Below are 21,158 nucleotides of genomic sequence, written 5' to 3'. Positions count from 1 at the left end.
TGCTTTGAGCCTATGGCAGGGAGGAACAGAACTAGGCAGAGAAAGCTAGGCTGTATGCTGGGAGGAAGAAGGGCGGAGTGAGGGAGAAGCCATGGAGCCGCCTGAGACAGAAGCTGGGAACATTCCCCGGTAAGCCACAGCCACGTGGGAATACACAGATTTATAAAAATGGGTTAAGTTAAAATGTAAGAGTTAGCCAATAAAAAGCTAGAGCTAATGGGCCAAGCAGTGATTTAATTGATACAGTTTCTGTGTGATTATTTTGTGTCTAAGCTAGCCAGGAGACCAGAAACCAACAAGCTGTCTCTCCTCCAACAGGGATGGGGAAAGAGAGATCACATAAAGCAGAAGGGCCTCATCTAAAAGATAGGACAGTCTTCAACAGAAACCAAACCTACCTTCATCTTGGACGTCTAGCCTGCAGACGTCCAAGAAATGACAGCTTGCTGGGTCTGAGCTGTTTGGTTGGCAGCCTGAGTTGCTTAGGGCAGACTCCTTTCCCACTAGAAGTGGCTCGGGCAGAGGCTTCTGATACTCATCTGTTACCCCCAAATTTGCAAAAGCTGTATATTTACCACAGTTTCTTAGGATCATTGCTGTTTTCCACTCTGATTCTGTGGAGTTGTTTTCTCCTCTTGATGAGAAGCATTGGTGTTTATGGTAAGGTTCTCAGTAGCTCATGGTATCAGGAGTCTCGACCTTCTTGGACTGGCTTTGGGGACATCCACTGTGCCCAAACTGGCTAGGGTTATCCCTGAGAAGATATGCCCTAAGGGATCAACTCTGGAACTGTGTCAGAAACAAGGCCTCCAACACAGGAAGTGGCTATGGAAAATTCTTCCAGTCACCGTGGGGATAAACTCTTGAGGACATGACCCTCATTAGCTCTTAGGGACAGGAATCACTCCTCCATCACAACTGACTTACACAGGATATGGTTTTGTAAACACCTTTCATCACCATTGGAAACCCTGTACTTTCTTGGAATGCCTGTGTCTGTGGGCCATGCATCTCCATCTGGTGGAACTCACCGGGGACCTGACACTCCACGTTCTGATGGGCTCTGTTCATTTCAGGAAACATCAACACGAACAACAAGGGTGTGGGATATTTGTACACCGTGAAAATGTATTCCTCTGATTGGTGTAATAAAAACTGAATGACCAATGCCTAAGCAGGTGGGACGTCCAGGCAGAGAGAGAACTCTGGAGAGAAAAAAGGCGAAGTCGCCAGTCAGACACAGAGAGGAAACAGGAGGTACAAGATGGAAGAGAGGTAATGCCATATGTCAGAACACAAATTAATATACATTGGCCAATTTAAGTTATAAGAGTTAGTTGAGACAAGTCTAAGCTAAAGCTAAATAATTAGTAATATGTTTCATGTCATTATTTGGGGAGCTGGTGGTCCCACAAAAGATAGTCTGACAAGAAAACTTGCTACACAACAACAAAAAGTTTGGCAAAAATCTCTCTTCTCTTTCCAGGAAATATTGCAAAGTTTTCACCTGAACAGTCAATGACCAGTTATGTAAACAGTTTTAAAAAAGCAGATGTAGCAGAAATTATTGTTACCCCAGCCTAAGGATTGACAGAGTGGACAATCAACACCTTGGAGCAGTGTCAGGGAGCCAGGATAAGAAGAATAATCTTCAGGCCCTGTTAGGCCTTTTTTATACTTCAGGTAGGAAAATTCAATGAGTCTTCTACCTTCTCCTGGGTTTCCAGAGAGACTGAGGCCCAGGTTTCTACAGCTGTCTCTAGTCTTGAAAGTAAAGGCAACTATAGATTTATTTTTTTTTTTTTTCGAGATAGGGTTTCTTTGTAGCTTTGGAGCCTGTCCTGGAACTAGCTCTTGTAGACCAGGCTGGCCTCAAACTCACAGAGATCCTCCGGCCTCTGCCTACCAAGTCCTGGGATTAAAGGCATGCGCCACCACCTCCCGGCCTGCAACTATAGATGTTACAGAGGTACTATGGTTGATAAAGAAGAGGCTAAACTCCTCACAGCTGAGTTATCTGAGAAGGGAAAAACAGATGTCCCTCCCACAAAGGGCCATTTATCCACAATGCTCTTACATTCAGGGATGAGGGAGCCTCACGATGTCTCAAGGACAAATCCAGCAGCCCCTCTGAGTCACATCCAAACTTGCCCAAGCTTGTGCAAGTATGTCCAAAAACGTTTAAGCTAAACTTCAGCCAATTAAAAGTGTACTAGTGTACTTGCTTAACCAATCATATTTGAGATGACCTGTCTCTGACACTGCCCTTTTCTATGTTTTAAAGGAGGCTACACGCTCCTTTTGGGGTTGTCGCCATTTTGTACAGGTGAGTGACCCCACATGATTAATTAGAATATTAGTAAACACTCTTTGCTCTTACACACTATTTGAGTCGGGGTCTTTCTTCAGCATTTGCTCAGACCCTACACTAGCAAGCAGATGTGTGAGCCCTGAGAGAAGACATGGCCCAGTATCCGCGACTCCACCCAACTCCCCCAATCCTTTTTGGATATTAACTTCCATCCTGGTAGATAATCTCCAACAAGACTGGAGAGCTACATCCAGTTGCAAATAAAGCAAATTGGCTAATGTATAAAGACAGCTCTCAAGCCAGATGTTTCAAGTGGCGTTCTGATGTCCCCTGCGGGATGGTTCCTATGGGAAGGAAAGAAAGATGTCTAAAGGGAAAAGGGACATTTGCAAGAAAAGGGAAGTTTTGTTTTTTTTAAATTGGGATAGGATTGTAGCTCAGTGGTATAATACTTGCCTTGCTTAGCACGTTTGAGACTCTGGGTTCCATGATCACACACACACACACATACACACACACACACACACACACACACACACACTGCTTTTTAACTTTGCTTGCAAGTATTCCTAGTCTGGGGTCCAATAAATGGCAACTTAATTGTAAAACGTGGGTTGTTCTGTGCAGTACTTCTAAAGCTTGGGTTCTGATTAGCCTGGGACAAGGCTGCTCCCACTTCTCAGTGCTGAGCCCTCTGCGTTCTTTACCATTACCCAGGAGCTCATAACTACAGCATAATCCTGCGCCTGGATCTTACATAAACAGAAGCCAACACACGCTTCACTCAGCTCCCTAAGGGGCCCAGAAAGATGAAAGAGTTGTCTTGAAAAGTGTCTGAGACCCTGGATTCAGGAGGTGTGTGGGAGCAGACACACAAACAACACTGGTAAGTTGGACACAATTGCGTGTAGGTGGTTAACACCCAAAGGAACCAGAAAGTTGAGTCTGGTAGAAAGCAAGACCTCAAGCCTTTCAGGGCTTATGCAATCGGTGTGGATGCCAAGTCAAAGTTTATTCCGAGGAAAACCAGGTACCCTCAGACTGGCTCTCTGATAATACACACACAGCACTGTGGGCTGATGCAGCTTGAATGGCAGGTGTTGCCTTCAGGATCCCGAGCTTGTGGGGCATGGACCCGATGGGAAGGTCCAAGCTTTTACAACCCAGTCTGGTCTTTGCAAGTGTGGGTACTAACCTGACATAGAGTATTCTGGAAACACATTTTCTGGTGTCTTTGACATGTATTAATGAAGAAAAATTAGATTATTGAACCTTCAAAAGGGGCCAACAAGCCCAGTTTCAGGGAGTACAGTAGGGGCCTGTGAGTAGAGAGATCAGTTTGGTAGACTTCAGTGGAGATGGAGGTATAAGGGTAAGGAACAGGGGAGGGTGGAAGAAGGGTCAGGTAAGTGTAGTGATATTTTATTTGTATTTTAATAAATAAAGCTTGCCTGAAGATCAGAGTGCAAAATTAAGCCACTAGAGGCCAGGGAGTGGTGGCACACACCTTTCAGCCCAGGACTCAGGAGACAGAGGCAGACAGATCTCTGTGAGATCAAGGCTATTCTGGACTACACAAGATCAATCCAGAAACAGATCCAGGTGGTGGTACTCACACCTTTTATCCCAGCATTTGGGATCACACATCTTTAATCCCAGAACTAGGGAGGTGGAGACAGGAGCAATATGGCTGGGCAGAGAGAGGAATATAAGGGGAAGAGACAGGAACTCACTGGAGTGCAGAGACTGAGGGCTGGGGAGACAAAGTGCAGTCTAGGCAGTCTGAGGATCGCCCCTGCGGCCTGAGCATCGCCCCTGCGGTCTGAGCATTTGGTAAAAGGTGTCTCGAGTACCTTAATGTTCTGCTTCTCTGATCTTCAGCTTTTTGTTTGTTTGTTTTGTTGTGGTTTTTTTTTTTTTTTTGAGTCTGGGCTTCTCAGTAACTATGGAACCAGTCCTAGAACTCACTCTGTGGACCAGGCTGTCTTTGAACTCACAGAGATCCGCCTGCCTCTGCCTCCTGAGTGCTGGGATTAAAGACGTGCACCACCACCACCCAGCTTTCTGATCTTCAGCTTTAACCCCTATATCTGACTCTGGTTTTTATTATTCGTACTACAGATAAAAGGTAGATGGGGTGTGGTAGAGGCACTGCCTCACTTCAACCATGGCAGCAGTGGTCCATACACTATCTCCACTGTGTCCCAGAGCCAAGCCAGTTCCCAGGTCCTCACTATTACTGGGTTCCTTCAGACTCAATTCAGATCATAATAAGCCAGATTTATTAAAGCTGTAAGTAGGGCCAGAGTCTCAAACTCAAATCCGAGATTTACTGTGCAGAGGTAGGAGAAGGACGGGCTTTTAAAGGTAAGAATCTTGTTCTGCTTTGCCAAGATAAGATGGACAAGGTGACCACAAAATAGCCCTGGATTGTCTGTGTCAGCGAGTTATAGAAGCCGTAGTCAGCAGCGAGTCACTGTAACAGGCAGGTGGTGGTGGCTGTACATTTCCGGGTGGGAGTCAAGGAGTCAGAGTTGCTGGGACTTATCTCCCAGGAGCTTGAGTCAGAGACAAAAGGCTATTGGGTACCAAGATGGATGTTAGCACAAAATGGAGTTAGTTGTGTGATGTGGGAGTGTCATATATCAATCTGTTGATTTCATTGGTTGAGCAATAAAGAAACTGCTTGGCCCTCATAGGTTAAAGCATTGGTGGGAGGAATAAACAGAATAGAATTCTGGGCGGAAGAGGAAGTGAGGTCAGACTCTGCTCTGCTCCCGGAGAGACCGGACAGCGCCATGCTCAGCTCTGCCGGATAGACACGATAGCTCTGCGCTCTAAGGCCAGGATGGACATAGGCTAGAATCTTCCCGGTAAGCGCACCTTGGGGTGCTTACACGCATTATTAGAAATGGGCTAGTCCAGGTGCGAGAATTAGCCTGTAAGGGCTAGAGTTCATGGGCCAAGCAGTTCTTAAATGAACATAGTTTGTGTGTTGTTATTTCGGGCATGAGCTAGCCAAGTGGCCGGGTTGTTGGAGACGCAGCCCCACCGCTTCCTATTTCAACAGTTGTGTAGCCCAGGGTGGCTTTGAACTAACAGAGCTCCATCTGTCTGTGTCTTCGGAGTCCTGGGATTAAAGGGGTGTGCCACCACTCCCTGGCCTCTAGTGGCTTAGCTCTGCCCTCTGATCTCAGGCAAGCTTTATTTGTTAAAACATAAACAAAATATCCACTCTACCTAGTACCTTTGCTTGACTCAGAGCACACATGGATTACCACCAGTGAAGTGAATCTTTTTTATTATTATTATGCATACAGTGTTCTGCTGGCCTGTTCATGCCAGAAGAGGGCACCAGATCTCATTACAGATGGTTGTGAGCCACCATGTGGTTGCTGGGAATTTGAACTCAGGTCCTCTGGCATAGCAGCCACTACTCTTAACCTCCAAGTCATCTTTCCAAGACCCCAACAGTAAACCATTAATGGGCATTTGAGAACAGAGCTTGAGCAAATCAAGTTATCTTGACAAATCTATGAGCCATGCTTTCTCTTCCAAAAAGATCTAGTGTCCTAGTGTCTGAAGACAGGGAAGAAGGAACAAACAGGACTCTGACACTCTTTTTTTTTTTGCTTTGTTTTGTTTTGTTTTTGTTTTTGGAGACAGGGTTTCTCTGTGTTGCTTTGGAGCCAGTCCTGGAACTAGCTCTTGGAAGATCCACTTAGACGTGATGGGTAAGCCTTCATTCCAAGTTTTTCACTGTTGTGGACAAGGCTGAGCAGGATTTTATTTTATTTGGCATTGGGATAGACACCACTACCCAGGGCATCGAACTCACAGACATCCTCCTGCCTCTGCCTCCCAAGTGCTGGGTTTAAAGGTGTGTGCCACCACTGCCTGGCTTGTTTTATAGATCTCTTATGTATAGTAATTTAAACATAAAATACAATGTTAGCCACCCTCCCCTCACTTCCAAAGTGTCAACATCACGTGTACCTTCTTGTTGTATTTCACCATGAGAAATTGTAGGTCCCCTTTTTCTGTTGTTCCGTCTGTCCTTTTAGTGTGACTCCTGTTAGTCAGAGCCTGGTTTCTCAGAGCTGACTAGGATATGGACAGAAATTCATAGATGTGTCAGCTTGACCACAAAGAGGAATTTTTTAGTAACCAGAGGTGGGCAGAGCTAGAAGCCCAGCCTTGGACTGAAGAGATTTGTTAGTGGTGTATTCATCTCTCTACATTCTGCCTACTTTATACAACTATTAAAATTATGGGTTGGAGAGGTCATCCAACCCAAATCAAGTGGGAACTCTTGCTTTGTGAAGTAAGCATCCATGTTGGGTTGCTGTTTGGTGGGCCTCATATTTATTTCAGGGCAAAAAACGGTCACCTGAATATAGCAACAGTCTTTCTGGCATTTCCAATGGCCCTCTGTATATTTTGCACTATGGGCTCAATCTACCATTGCCTAAAAATATTTGATGAAAAAAAAATTCACTTGTATAGGATATGAGCGGGACTTTTTCTTATCATTATTCTCCAAACAGTAAGAACAACAATTTACATTGTATTAGATACTACAAATAATCTAGCTGGGATCACTATTATCATTTACATTGTATTAGGTATTGAAAATAATCCAGAGATTATTTTAAGTATAAGTATAGAAGGTTATTTATAGAATCTATATGAATTCTATGTGATTTTATATAAACCATGAATACTGAACACATATGTGGCCTGGAGCCCTTCAGTATACCAAGGTACCTTTGATTTTTCCCTTCAGGTGGTAGCTGCCATGTTTGAGCTGAGTAAAGACCAGCTTCAAAGTGACTTCTATGATATGATAAGGACCATGGGGGGAAAGGAGACAGATGCCACTCATCACTCCCTCCAGGAAGTGTTCTGGCTCTGTACCACAGCAGGGAAAGGCTGAAATTGGGTATAATTCCAGGCAGCAGGCTGAAGACTTTTATATATTTTGTTTTCAGACAGGGTCTCATGTAGTCTAAGCTGGGTTCAAACTTGCTACATAGCCAAAGATGACCCTTAACTTCTGATCTCCCTACCTCCACCTCCCCAATACTAGGATTATGGGTGTGTACCACCATGCCCAGTTTATTCGGTGATCAAACCCAGGACTTTGTGTTTGGTAGGTGTATTAGTCACTGTTCTAACACAGAGATTCCATAACAAAGGCAACTCTTATTATAGAGAACATTTAACTGGGGCTTGCTCACAATCTCAGAGTCTTAGTCCATTGTCATCATGGCAGGAAGTATGGTGGTACACATGGCACTGGAGAAGTAGCTGAGAGCTTTGCATCCTGATCCACAGGCAGGCAGAGGGAGAGAGAAACACTGGGCTGGGTGTGGACTTTTGAGAACTCCAAGCCCACACCCAGAGTCACTTCCTCCAACAGGGCCACACCTTCTAATCCTTCCCAAACAGTGCTATTCCCTAGTGACTAGCCATTCAAATATATGAGCCTATGAGAGTCATTTTTATTCAAACTACCACCATAGGCAAGAACTTTGACGTGCTGGCAAAGTTATTATTTAAAAAGAAGCAGAAGAAGAAGGAGGAGGAGGAGGAGGAGGAGGAGGAGGAGGAGGAGGAAGAGGAGGAGGAGGAAGGGGGAGGGGGACCTGAGATGTATCTTAGTAATCTTAGTAAAGCTCTTGCCTTATTTTTTGTAATTAGTGGCTTTGCCAGCACGTCAATCAGTCAACTGATCAACTGATCAGTCTGTAAGTAGTAAGTTTTGTAAATAAACTGGCAATCAAAGAAAAAACTTTGAAATCCTAATTGGGGGCTATAGACATGGTTCATCAGTTAAGAGTGCTTGCTGCTCTTCCAGAGGACCCAAGTTTGGGTCCCACCCATATCAGGTGGCTCTCAACCATCTGTAACTCCATCTCCAAGAGATCTGACACCTTTGGATTTCTGTTGGCAACCGCGTGCACAACAGTGTACACTCACACAGACATACATATACATAAGTTTAGAAATAATAATAAAAAATAAAATCTGTATGAATGCAATTGGCAAAGGAAAAATTTTGAAGTATAGGGGTTGGTTTTGTTTTGTTGACACAGGGTCACATTGTGTAGTCCTATTTGGCCTCAAAAGTCAACAGAATGTTTTGGTCTAGGGTGTGAGCATTACTTGTCTTGTTCTGGCCACAGAACGTTTAACTAAGAATGTATCCTGTAATCTTCCAACTGCTCAGTTCATTTCTTGTATCGTGTTATTGCAGTTTTTACCTTACTCATACCTTTTGGGGTTGAGGTATTTAAGCAAATGGAAATTAGGGTGATTCAGTATTCACTGGAACTCCCTCCAGATACTATCCTATGCTTTGATTTGTTATTTTCACTCACATCTTGGTTCTCTTTACTTATTTTTCTATTCCCCACTCCCCTACCCTGGTAAGTGTTATCCTTGTTGATGCTGGTCTCCAACGCCATCAATCAGACTGGCTATAATCTTAAACCATATGCCGTCATCTCACAGGAATGACACCAACAGGCTGGTGAGACGGGAATTGTGACAGAAGAGGGCAAAAGTAGAATTTACTTGATGCCCTGTGTAACAACTTCATCTTGCAAAACAGTAGGGAAAGGCTGTCTAGGCATAGGCATTCAAAAGAGCTCTTTAAGGGAGGTTTTTCTATGTGGACAGACAATGTTGCAATGTCTTGGTGCTGCAGCTACTGTTTATCTTGGTTAGTAACAGTGTGGCCTTAAGTCAAAGATAGTCTTGTTCTGAGTCAGAATCGGCTCAGCAAGATCATCCATCCTAGCACTAGGTAGTGGTGGAACATGTCTTTAATACCAGAACTCATGAGACAGAGTCAGGCAGATCTTGATGCCAACCTGGTCTACAGAGCTAGTGCCAGGACAGCCAAGGATACACAGGGAAACCCTGTCTCAATTACCCATTCTAAACTGCAACCATATTTTGAAACTAGAGCTTATTGTGGTCAACTCTTTCTGAAAGGTAATTAACAGTCCTGCAGGGAAGCAGCCGTTGCCTTGCTCAAAGACCAGCCTGATGTGGGAGTGTCATATATCAATCTGTTGATTTCATTGGTTAAGCAATAAAGGAACTCCTTGGCCCTGATAGGTTAAAAGATAGATGGGAGGAGTAAACAGAATAGAATTCTGGGCGGAAGAGGAAGTGAGGTCAGACTCTGCTCTGCTCCCGGACAGCATGGACGGAGGCTAGAATCTTCCCGGTAAGCGCACCTTGGGGTGCTTACACGCATTATTAGAAATGGGCTAGTCCAGGTGCGAGAATTAGCCTGTAAGGGCTAGAGTTCATGGGCCAAGCAGTTCTTAAATGAATACAGTTTGTGTGTTGTTATTTCGGGCATGAGCTAGCCAAGCGGCCGGGGTGTTGGAGACGCAGCCCCACCGCTTCCTATTTCAACACCAGCCTGTTCGGCGTTAAAACATCCTTGTTCTGAAGCTGCGGACAGTCATTCCTCTTAGAACAGTGTCCACAAACACTTTGGTAATTTTCTTACACCGCTATTTCTTTTCCACCCGCTCCTGGAACTGAACGAACCAGTACAATGTGCTCCTTAATAAAACAGAGGGCACAGAGTGTAAGAAGCTCTTCCATTTCAGATTGTATCGAAGATGTAGCGGAGATGCTAAACTACAGTTACTCTATGTAACTTAGTGCCTATTGGTGAGAAGCCCCAGAGCACAGAGCCGGGCTTGTTCAAACGTCCACTGCTCCCTAGGGGTTAAGAGAAGGTCAAAGACAGGCAAGTCCCCAACATGTTGTTCACAGGCACGCGATACACACACAAGTAGATACACTGATATGCATCGACAGAGAAACCCACGAAGACCTTGAGGCGCCCATGCGCGCACACCAGGGTGCAAGCGTCCATGTGTCCACTTGGTCCTGGAACTCACAACTGCCTGTATCTTTTAGTTCCATCTGATGCCCACACGGACACGTGCACAGCTCTTATGCCAGCATTCGAAGTTCTGTGGAGTTGCGGGGTAAATCCTTGTTACCAGGCAGGGTCTCACTTCCCACACACCAATCTGAAGCCGGCTCCCGATGTGCACTAGCTCACCGGGAGGAGTGACATTGGCCACGCCTTTCCTTGCCAACCCTCTCTTCCATTGGTTGTGGAAGCAGGCCTCCCGCCTCCTCTTCCTTCTGGCACGGCCCATCACCGCCTCCGGATCTCCATTGGTCGAGGCAACAAGTCTTCCCAAGAGAGGCGGTGGGCGAGGTGCAGAGGCGTTAAGAACTAGATGGACGAGCTTGCTAGCCAATGAGCATGTGTATCTACCTCAGCAACTGCGACTCACCAATGACGAGGCAGAGTGGGCGGGACGCTGCGGCTGTCAAGCGCCCCTGGCCGGTGGAGCAAACGCGTTCCCCGCGGAGCTCGGGGACCCGCAGCCGCCTGCGCGCAGCTTGGGGCCGGTATGGGAGGGGTGGCCAGGCCGGCATGATGAGCGCCCTGGGCAGCCCTGTGCGGGCCTACGATTTTCTACTTAAGTTCCTGCTGGTGGGCGACAGCGACGTGGGCAAGGGCGAGATCCTGGCCAGCTTGCAGGACGGAGCAGCCGAGTCTCCTTATGGCCACCCGGCGGGTGAGCGCAGCGGCGGGAGCGCGGTCGCAGCACCCGGAGGCGCAGCGCTGGGGTCTCGGTGCGAGCGGCCGCTCCAGAGTGGGTGTAGCCCACGGAGCGACTGGGCAGGGCTAGGTCCCGCATGCTGGGGTAGACTGCGCGCTGTGGGCAGAGTCCGCAAAGCGGCTCGGGGTGGGTGTCGAGGGAGACCGCAGGTGCGAGCGACGAGTCTGGGAGAAGTGAGTGGGATTGCGGGAGGTATGGGCAGAGAGGCAGCGGACTAGGGAACAGGAGAGTCCACGAGCTCCGGGGCCGTGACCTTTTGGTGCGTGGGACTGCAAGCAGAGAGTAACAAGACTAGGCTTGAGCCTCGTGTTCCAAGCATCTAGCACTGGGGCTCCCTGTTCTAGTGGACAGGGCTTTTAGGAGGAAGCGCCTCAGTGACCCTGTGGAGCTGGCTTGAGTGTAGGAAGGTGCCCAACTAAGAGGCTCGGGAGACTGGGCACAGATAGAAGTTTGAGGTTTGAGACCCTGCACCCGAGAGGAAGAAAACACTGGGGCAGAAACCTGGGCCAGACATACAAGAATAGTCATGTGGTGACGCCTCCCTCGTACTGTGGCTGTGGAGAATGACTATTGTGATTGCCTTTTGGTATCATCGTGAGGTTTCAGCTCACCTTTCTAGGACAGACCTCCGTCCTCCGGGCTTGCAGGCATCTCTAGCCCCCCTGGCAATGCCACATGGGCTAGCAAGGCTCTACAAAGCGTGTGGTCCAGGGCCGGTAACTGCCAGCCTGGACGGCACAGATTTAGACCTTTAGGGCAAAGTTCTGTTGGACAGCGCTACCCCAAGAGCAGGCACGTATCCACAGTCCGGTCTTCAGGTCTTGGTGCTCAATGAGGCATTGGCCTCAGCAGAGGAAGAGTCAAACATTTAGAGAACCCCCAAAAGGGATATGAGTCCCACAGTAGTTGCTTGATGTGGGCAGTGAGAAAGACGTTGATGACATGTGAGCAGCCTGGTTAGATTGAGCAAGGCTTTCCTTCATATTTTATTGTCGACGTGGCTGAGAAAGAACTGATACCATAGTTGTGGCCTTTGTGGACCTTTGATTTACTAAATATTTCTTCTAGGGCTAAGAAAAGGGAGTAGGAAGAACAGGCCGGGTATGGTGGCTCACATCTGTAATCCCAGCATTCAAGAAGCAGAGGGGGTTAAATGGACATGAATTTTAAGCCAGCCTGGGCTACAATGTGAGACCCTTTCTGGGAGAGGGGGTAAAGAAAACAGAACAGGAGGGAGAAAAGAGGGGAGAGAAGAAAAGAAAGAAGAAATATAAATAAATGGGGGAGAGACGCCATTATGAGGATGGGGCCGTTATGCTGTTATCAGGACGACAGACATTTCGTCGTGAGACTCTCGGTGCTTTGGCAGGGGAGGGGGATGTTTGCAGCATCACGCTCCACTCTCCCACCCATGTCCTGGTTTTGTAGCCCACTTTGCAATTCTCATACTGCCGAGGTTCATAACCCTCGAGTCTGTATTGTGGCTCTAATATCAGGGTGCAGTGTTCACCCGGATTCAGCACTGGCTAACCCTTTGAAGCATAGCTTACTCCCAGGTTCTTTGTGGTGCCTCTCGTTACCAGTTATCCAGGAAAGACTAAGAGCTTTCTTGAGTTGCTTGCACTGAGAACACCATTGTCTGCCTTTGGACGAAGCCTTGGCTGTACATAGTGTTCCTAGACTAGACTGCTCTTTTCCCTCAACACCTGGGAACTTGTTCACTGTCTGTCTAGTAGTTGATGTTGTCATGGTGAAAGCCTCCAGTCAACTGACTTCCTAGATGGGTAGTCTGTCGTTTCTTCAGGAATTTCTGAAGACTGTTTTTCTTTGCCTTACAGTTCCTTGCTTAATCGGGCCATGACTCAGAGGTTTTGGTATATTAGATAATCTGAGTTCCTAGATTTAAAAAAAAAATATTTGCTTAATTTCAGAGGAATTTGTTCTTATGTCCATAAAAATATCTTCTATTGGTTTTGTATTAGTTTCTTGTATGCTGTTACAAAAAATGACTACCAGCCGGCTTAAAACAACAGAAGTGTATTCTCTCGCAGTTTTGGGTCTGGCAATCTACGGTTTGGCTGACCTAAAGGCAAGGCATAAGTAGGACATGGAACTCAAGGAGAGAGTCTTCTAGCTTGTCTTTCTCAACTTCTTCTAGAACCTTCCTGCACCCCAGGGCTCCGAGCCCCTCTCTTGGTCTTCAGCGCCATTGGCAGCCATTGTGTCTTCCTCATTTCCCTTCACTCTGACATGAATTTTCCTGTCTCCCCTTGCCACTCCCACAGACCCTATGATAACTTTTGTGCACATAGACGATCCGGGACAATATCTCTGTCTTAATACTTTCTATTACCAACTTTAATTCCATCTGTACCCTAACACACTCACAGATTATGAGGCTTGAGCGTGCACATTGATGAGATGCCTGCTGTTCTTCCCTGCAGTTTTATGCTGGATGTCTGTGCATTGTCCAAATGCAGTCACTATGTTGTTCTTATTTTCTTCTTTATAGACCAGGCTGGCCTCAAACTCTCAGAGATCTGCCTGCTTCTGCCTCCCAAGTGCTGGGATTAAAGGTGCGTGGCACCACCACCCAGCTAGCTTGTCTTTCTTTATTGAGCATTTTGCTTTTAGTAAATTGTTTGCAGTTATTTGCAGCTTAGTTTTTAATTGAGGAATGATGTCATTCCAAAGCTTTTCTTTATTTTTGCTATTTTCCTCTTTTCAATGTAAACAGTTTCCACATTTCACTGAAGATCTCCTTGAGGGGCTGTGGAGACGGTTCAGTTAAGAGCACTCACTGCTCTTCCAGAGGACCTGGGTTCCGTGTCCAGCGCCACATGGTGCTGGAACTCATAACTGCCTGTAACTGTAGTTCCCACAGATCTGACGTGTTCGTCTGGCCTCTGAAGGCACCAGGCAAGCACGTGCTACACATACCTGCATGCAGGCAAATCATTAATACACAGAAAGTAAACATAAATGAAACTTTAAAGTAAAAAGTGTCAAATATCTATTTGAGTTCATAGTTTACTGACTTAAAGTTTTTGTAAGTTCACTGTGTTGTCAAAGCAGGCAGAAGGGACTTTCTTTTGTCCCTTGGTCCCTTTGTCATGCTTTCGTTACTCTTAACGTTTTGGGGTGACATGTGCTGTAGAATGGTACACATTCTGTTGTTACACGGCTTAGCGAACTCCACAACCCTAACATGCCATGTCACCGGCATCCAGATTAAGATGTGATTCTGGGGGCTGGAGAGATGGCTCAGCGGTTAAGAGCATTGCCTGCTCTTCCAAAGATCCTGAGTTCAATTCCCAGCAACCACATGGTGGCTCACAACCATCTGTAATGAGGTCTGGCGCCCTCTTCTGGCCTTCAGGCATACATGCAGACAGAGTATTGTATACATAATAAAAATTAAAAAAAAAAAAGATGTGATTCTGCCAGCCTCCCCTCTACCAGTCCCACCATGCCCCTCAACATAAGCACAATCCTGGATTTTGACAGAATAGGTCACTCTTGCCTGAATCTATACGGTGGAAAGGAGAATCCCACAGCGTCTGCTCCTCTGTGAGTGCTTCTCTCGCTCCTATATGCATGTGAGGTTCTTGTTTGTAAACACTTTAAGTGGCCACACTGTGGCTTGCCGGTCCTGCTGGTCATGGGAATGTGTGTGGTTTCCAGTTTCTGATGGTATGGTTTTCTTTGCTGTGCACCGTGGTTTCCAGTGCTTGTCTTTTTCACTTCTGTTAGCAATGCTGAGTGTGAGACACGTGTGTGGGGCTGAGTGTGTAGCTTAGTCATACAGCATGTGCCTTTCCATATGTGTGACCATGGGCTCAGTTCCCATAACCACACACACACACACACACACACACCAGACGTGAATACTTACACATAAATTTAACTCTGGTGCATACATTTCTACAAGAGCTGTGGTGACTTATACCCTCACCAACACTTTAATCACTTTAATACTTTCCTTTCATATTTTAGCTGTTCTCTTTTGCTTGATTTTAGATTTTTTTTTTTAAATTGTTGTGAGTATTTTGCCTTCATGCACGTAGGTACTCCACATAGATGCCTGGTGCCCATGAATATCAGAAGAAGATGTTGGATTCCCTGGGACTGGAATTATGGAAGGTTGTGAGCTATATGTGGGAGCTGGGAACCAAACCCAGGCTCCTGGAAAGAGCATCATGGGCTCGTAACTACTGAGCGACCTCTCCAGTCCCTCTTTCGTTTATTTTAGTGTGATCTAGGGGGTGTAGCTCGTTTGGCAGAGTGATTTCCTAACGTGCATGAAGGCCTAGTGTTGCTCCTCAACACCACATTAAAGAAACAAAATAAGCCGGACGGTGGTGGTGCACGCCTTTAATCCCAGCACTTGGGAGGCAGAGGTAGTGGATCTCTGAGTTTGAGGCCAGCCTAGTCCACAAGAGCTAATTCCAGGACAGCTAGGGCTGTTATACAGAGGAAACAAAACTAGACAAAGCAAAACGAAAAACATAGATGTAGTGGCCTAGAATGGCAATCTCAGCATTTAAGAGGTCAGGTTGAAGCAGGAGAATTAGGAGTTCAAGATCATCCTTAGATATATAGCAAGTTCAAGGCCAGCCTGGGCTACATGAGATCCAACCTCAAAAAGACACAGAAATTTTTTAAAGCATTTGTTTAGGATTTTTATTTTCTGTTGGCTAATGAAATTAAACACATTTTCATTTTTTATTTCTTGTTTTATCAAATATGCACAGCTTTGTCTTTTTTTTTTTTCATGGAGCTTGATTATTTTTAGTGATTGGTGGGAGTGTTTAAAAATATGTCTATGAGTCTTGTGTTAGTTACTTGCCCTGAGCATAGTGACTCTCCCCTGGGAGCATTTTGTCAATCCTTTTGAGCAAACAGAAGACTCTGATTTTAACATAACCAAAACTACCAATGCCTCATGGTTGGAGGTGAGTTTTGTGTCCTATTGACACGCAGTGAAAATGTTCCCCTTTAAAAGCTGTTGGTCTACCTTTGATACCGATGGCTGTCTTCCAGTTGGGATGTGGTATGAGTGATTGTCTTGTTTATTTGTCTTTTTTGTTTTGTTTTGTTTGTATTGCTGTGAGAAGTATCGTGACCAAAAGCAATTTGGGAAAGTTTTATTTCATCTTGCAGCCCATCATAAAGGAAAGTCAGGACAGGAACTCAAAGCAGGACCTAAGGCAGCCATCATGGAGGAATGCTACTGTCTTGCTCACTTTGTTTTATATATACAGAGGGCCTCCTGCAAAGGGATGGCGATACCCACAGTGGGCGGGTCCTTCCACATCAGTCATCAATCAGGAAAATGCCCCGCAGGTTTGCCTACAGCCCAGTGTGGTGGGTGATTCTTTCAGCTGGGGTTCTCTCTTCTCAGACGACTCTAGCCTCAGTTAAGCTGACAGAAAAACAAAAACAGTGAACACAGAAATCAATGCACATTTTGTAATTTTTTGACAGTTAGCTAACCAGTTGGAGAAATGTCTTCCCTCCTTGTGCCAGCTCTTTGACAACAGCTCTTGGAGTACTCTGGGCCTGAGCAGTTGGTCTGTATGTTAGCCTGCGTCCCGTTTCTATAACAAATAGCTGAGGTACTCGCTTTATAAAGACAAAAGGTTTGTTTAACTCACAGTTCTGGAGATTTAATCCATGGCCAGCAGCACTGACGCTCTGAGCCTGGTGCAAGGCAGTAAGTACACTGGAGGAAAGCCCCTTATCTCCTCAAACAGGAAGCAAAAGAAGAGCAAAGAGGCAGCTGAGATTCCACCGTGACCCAAGACTTCACACCAGCCAGCTCAAGGCTCCATCCATTACCAAAATTGTCACCCTAAGAGCACACCAAAGCGTGCAGGCTGCTGGGGACAGTCATCCAAACCATGGCAGCTGGTTTGCACCCCTCTGGGCATGCCTCATTCATGTAAGCTCCTCCTGTCTTGCTGAGGGAGCCCTGTGAGGTGTGTTCTCGTTAGCGTAATGACTTGGTCCTTTTACTGTCCTTTGTCCGGCAGCTGGAAGGCAAAGGGTGTTGGGTTCAGGGTCTTGCCACCTATGAGGACCCTTGCTATGGTGCCTGTTTCCCAAGGGACCTATCTTCCATTCCTGCGGCGACTATGGTGTCCTGGTCTCTCCCAAGGTTCTCTCTCCTGACCAGCAAGCGGGTCTCCAGTTCAACCTTTCTGGACTGTTCTGTTTATTCTTTCCCAAGTAGGCACAGGAGGAACAGGGCTGGTAGTTTTTATGCATATCCCACGACAGGTTCTCCCCTTTGCCTCAGTGGCTGGTACGTCCCACACCAGCTCCTGACCTTCCTTTCCCGGATCGAGGACTGTTCTGTAGTTTATGAATTTCATTAGGGAAGGGAAGTGGATTAAACAGACCCCAAATACTACATCTGTTGCTTCCCAAATGCTTCCAGCAGAACAGGCATGCCATGTTCCCTGACTACTTCCCTTCTTGGCTGTGTCTCCAGCTCCTTTTTTTACGATTTATTTATTTTTGTTTTACACGCATTGATGTTTGCCTGCATGTATATCTGTGTGAGGCTGTCAGATCACTCTCAGGTGAATTACAGACAGTTGTGAGCTGCCATGTGAGTGCTGGAAATTGAGCCCAGTCCTCTGGAAGAGCAGCCAGTGCTGTTAACCACCGAGCCATCTCTCCAGCCCTTCCAGCTCCTTCCTCTCAGGAAAAATCTCCATATTTTTTAAATTTCATTTTCACCAAGAGATAATAATAATTCCCATGTATTGAGAGTATACAAGAATCATTTAGAGAGCCGGGCTGTGGTGTCGCACACCTTTAATCCCAGCACTCGGGAGGCAGAGGCAGAGGCCAGCCTGGTCTACAAGAGCTAGTTCAAGGACAGGCTCCAAAGCTACCGAGAAACCGCGTCTCAAAAACAAAACAAAACAAAACAAAAGAATCATTTAGGGGACAAGTTATATTATCAGGTCCCGAGAGGGTGAATAATGCCCTTGAGATTGTAAAGTGGCCTCTGCTATATGGAGGTGCGTGGAAGGGGAGGGGGGACTCAGGGAACTTTGCTATATCCCCACCACTCAGAAATCTCGCTCTAAGAAATAATGTTCAGGAAAGCCCCTTTCCTTAATGCTCTGTCCATACAAGGGGCATTAAGGCTTCCTTAGTCAGTGACCCAGTTGTAATCTTTTCCCCTTTCTTTTGCTCGTGACAAATGTTCCTCCCAGAGCTGTCGTTTCCTCCTCTTTCTGTTCTGCAGGCAACCCTGCATTTGCTCATTTGCATAGCTACCCTGCAGGTTTCCCATGGCAACCTGTTTAAGACTTAAAACATGATGTATAAAGTCATTGCTTCCTGGTGTGAACTCAAGAGTTCCAACCTGAACCCGTGCCCGCTGGGGAAGCTCCCTAAAGAGGGTTTGATCTCCTACTTCTTTGTAGATCGTGGTGCCACGTATGAAGTATGAACATTTTTTCCAATGCAATTTTTTTTTAATGTTGAGAAATACTTCTGTGTACTTGAAAACAATAAAGCTGCATTTGCGTCTGTGTGTGGTACTGGTAGTGAGCCTAGGGCCTCCTACGTGCTAGGCATTGCTCAAACATAGCCCTCTTTTTTCATTTGTTTGCTTTTGTTGTTGTTTGTGTTTTGTTTTGTTTTTTAGTCTTGTTTATTTTGTATTATTATTATTTGGTTTTTGAGACAGGGTTTCTCTGTAGTTTGGGAGCCTGTCCTGGAACTAGCTCTTGTAGACCAGGCTGTCCTCGAACTCACAGAGATCGTCCTGCCTCTGCCTCCCAAGTGCTGAGATTAAAGGTGTGCACCACCACCATCCGGCTTGTTGTGTTTTTTGATACAGGGTTTTGCTATGTAGCTCTGGCTGGCCTGGAACTCATAGAGGTCTGACAGCCTCTGCCCCTGGAGTATTAAAGTATTAAAGGTATGTGCTACCGTGCCATGCCTCCTTTTGTTACTTTCTGGTTTTGAGATGGCTTCTTACTAGGTTGTCGAGCCTAGCCTTGAACTCACTCTGCAGTCCCATGAGTCTTGAACTTGCAACTCTTAGGTGTGAGGAGTGCAATGGGCCATATCAACACGCATGTGCAGGCTGTGCGTGCTTTTTGCAGTATAAGATTTTTAAACTATGTTTCAAACTTTATTCCCAGATGTACCTTGCTTAATTTGCTACCCTCAGAGAAAAGATTACGTACAAATAAAACGCTGAAAAATTCTGCAGTGTCCCACGGGCTTACACTTAAAAACCCATGAGATGGAGGTCCTACCGAGTCATAAATAAATTTTTATTTATTTTTGAAATGTTTACATTTTATTGTGTGTGTGTCTGTGTGTGTGTGTGTGTGTGTGTGTGTGTGTGTGTGTGCTATAGCTCACATGTAGAGGACAACTTGGAGGAATCATTTATCTCCTTTTACTACGTGAATCCTGGGCTGGACCTCTGGTTTTACAGCAGATGCATTTATCCACTGAACCATGACCCCAGCCTCAAAATAATTTTCAAGAGTATTTATTTGAGACTTGGTATGTGGACTGGGTATGTAGATAGAATGCTTGCCTAACGGGCGTGAAGTTCTGGGTTTACACGCCTATGATCCTGTCACTCAGGTAGTAGAACTGGATCTGAAGTGCAAGGTGAAGGTCAAGCTAGCTGAGAGACCGGAGACACTACCTCATTTAAAAAAAAATGTTTATGACAAAAATGCAGCTCACAGGAATTTCTTCACGTTTTATGTTATCTCAGAGTTGGTTCATTCCAGCTGATCTCGCCCTTTAAAGGCTTTTTAAAATTTGTAATAAGCTTTGGGTCTCACCGTCAGCCCTTTATTACACAAGGGTGGGGGGGGGGAAGAAGCATCAGCAAGGAATATCCAAGAAACGGTCTCCGGGAGGCCCGGTGGCATTAGGTCATCTCATCTGTCTCCACCTGACCTCCACGGTGGCATTGTCTGTTGTCCTTGCTGGTGGGTTGTGGGGTTGTTATAGTGAAGTTATTGCTTCTTGGTTCATAAGCAGCTGTGACTCCAGTACCTGGTATACTGTTGACCCTGGAGAAGTGGATAGAGTTTTTTCTTTAAAAAAAAAAAAAGCATTTGGGTGTTTTGCCTGTGTGTATCTGTGTACCACATACATGCAGTGGCCACAGAGATCACAAAGGGGCACTGGATCCCCGGATCCCCAGGAACTGGATTTACAGGGGGTTGTTAGCCACCATGTGGGTTCTGGAAACCGAATCTGGGGCCTCTTGAAGAACAACTACTGAACCATCTCATCAACCCACTCTTTTTTTCCAAGGTTTGTTGGCATGTACAGTTTTTAAGTATGGAACTATGTGTATGATCTTTGGGCCATTTAGACAGTTTTATTTTTATTTTTCCACAGCATGATTTTTCTTCCTTTAACATTTTATTTATTTATCATGTATCTAAATGCATGAGGTTTAGGACAACACAATCTCTGGGAACTGGCTCTCTCCCTTCTACCATGTGTGTTCTGGGAAGGGGTTCAGGTCATCAGGCTTGATAAGTGCCTTCATTCTCTGAACGTTCATCTCTTCATCTTGCTAGCGCACAGCATTGTTTTTCTTTTGTGAGTGAATTTGGCTACATGCTTTGTTTTTTTCTAAACTGGAGTTGGCATTCCATGACATTTGGGGTTGAGGGCGTTTAGTTGTTGCTGTTGTTTTAGTTTTGAGACATAGTTTCACTATGTATTTCTAGCTGGAACTCACTATGAAGACCAGGCTGGCCTTGAACTCAGAGAGATCTGCCTTCCTCTTTCTCCTGAGTTTTAATCAAAGGCATGTGCCACCATAGCTACCATCGATCTTAATTTCCTTTTTTAACCCCACAATTAAAACTTTATTGAAAAATTGACACCCAGACAGAAAACCGTTATTGTATACCGTACAAAACAAAATGTAATTGCACCGTCTTGGTAGAGTGACTGGATTTAGGATAGGACTTTCTGTGATAATACACCAATTTAGCAAATTGCTTGCATCATTAGTGTTGCTTGTTTTCCTGAATGAACAGCCGTCTGTGAATCTGGCTTTTCCTCCTATATGCTGGAACAACCTATACAAAGAACCACTGTTTGAACATGGCTGAAACAGTGGTACTCTTGTGGCATCTTAGACATTTTACATCCATGAA

At 45.7% G+C, this 21,158-nt stretch overlaps 1 protein-coding gene across 2 annotated transcripts in view; it reads left to right on the top strand.

Moving 5' to 3' along the window:
* Positions 1-10,695: 10,695 nt before the first annotated feature.
* Positions 10,696-21,158, top strand: part of Rab40b (RAB40B, member RAS oncogene family) — a 32,243-nt gene continuing 21,780 nt past the window's right edge. For both annotated transcript variants that reach the window (XM_050130453.1, XM_050130454.1), the window contains exon 1: positions 10,696-10,938. In XM_050130453.1, coding sequence (XP_049986410.1) covers positions 10,794-10,938 — 145 coding nt within the window. In that variant the 5' untranslated portion in view covers positions 10,696-10,793. The remainder of the gene's footprint in view (positions 10,939-21,158) is intronic.

This window comes from Alexandromys fortis, unplaced genomic scaffold (assembly GCF_014885135.2).
Source record: "Alexandromys fortis isolate MF-2015 unplaced genomic scaffold, M_Fortis_MF-2015_v1.1 scaffold_349, whole genome shotgun sequence".
Lineage (NCBI taxonomy): Eukaryota > Metazoa > Chordata > Mammalia > Rodentia > Cricetidae > Alexandromys > Alexandromys fortis.
Note: the sequence above shows the minus strand (reverse complement) of the source record. Positions and strands in the feature narration are given on the sequence as shown.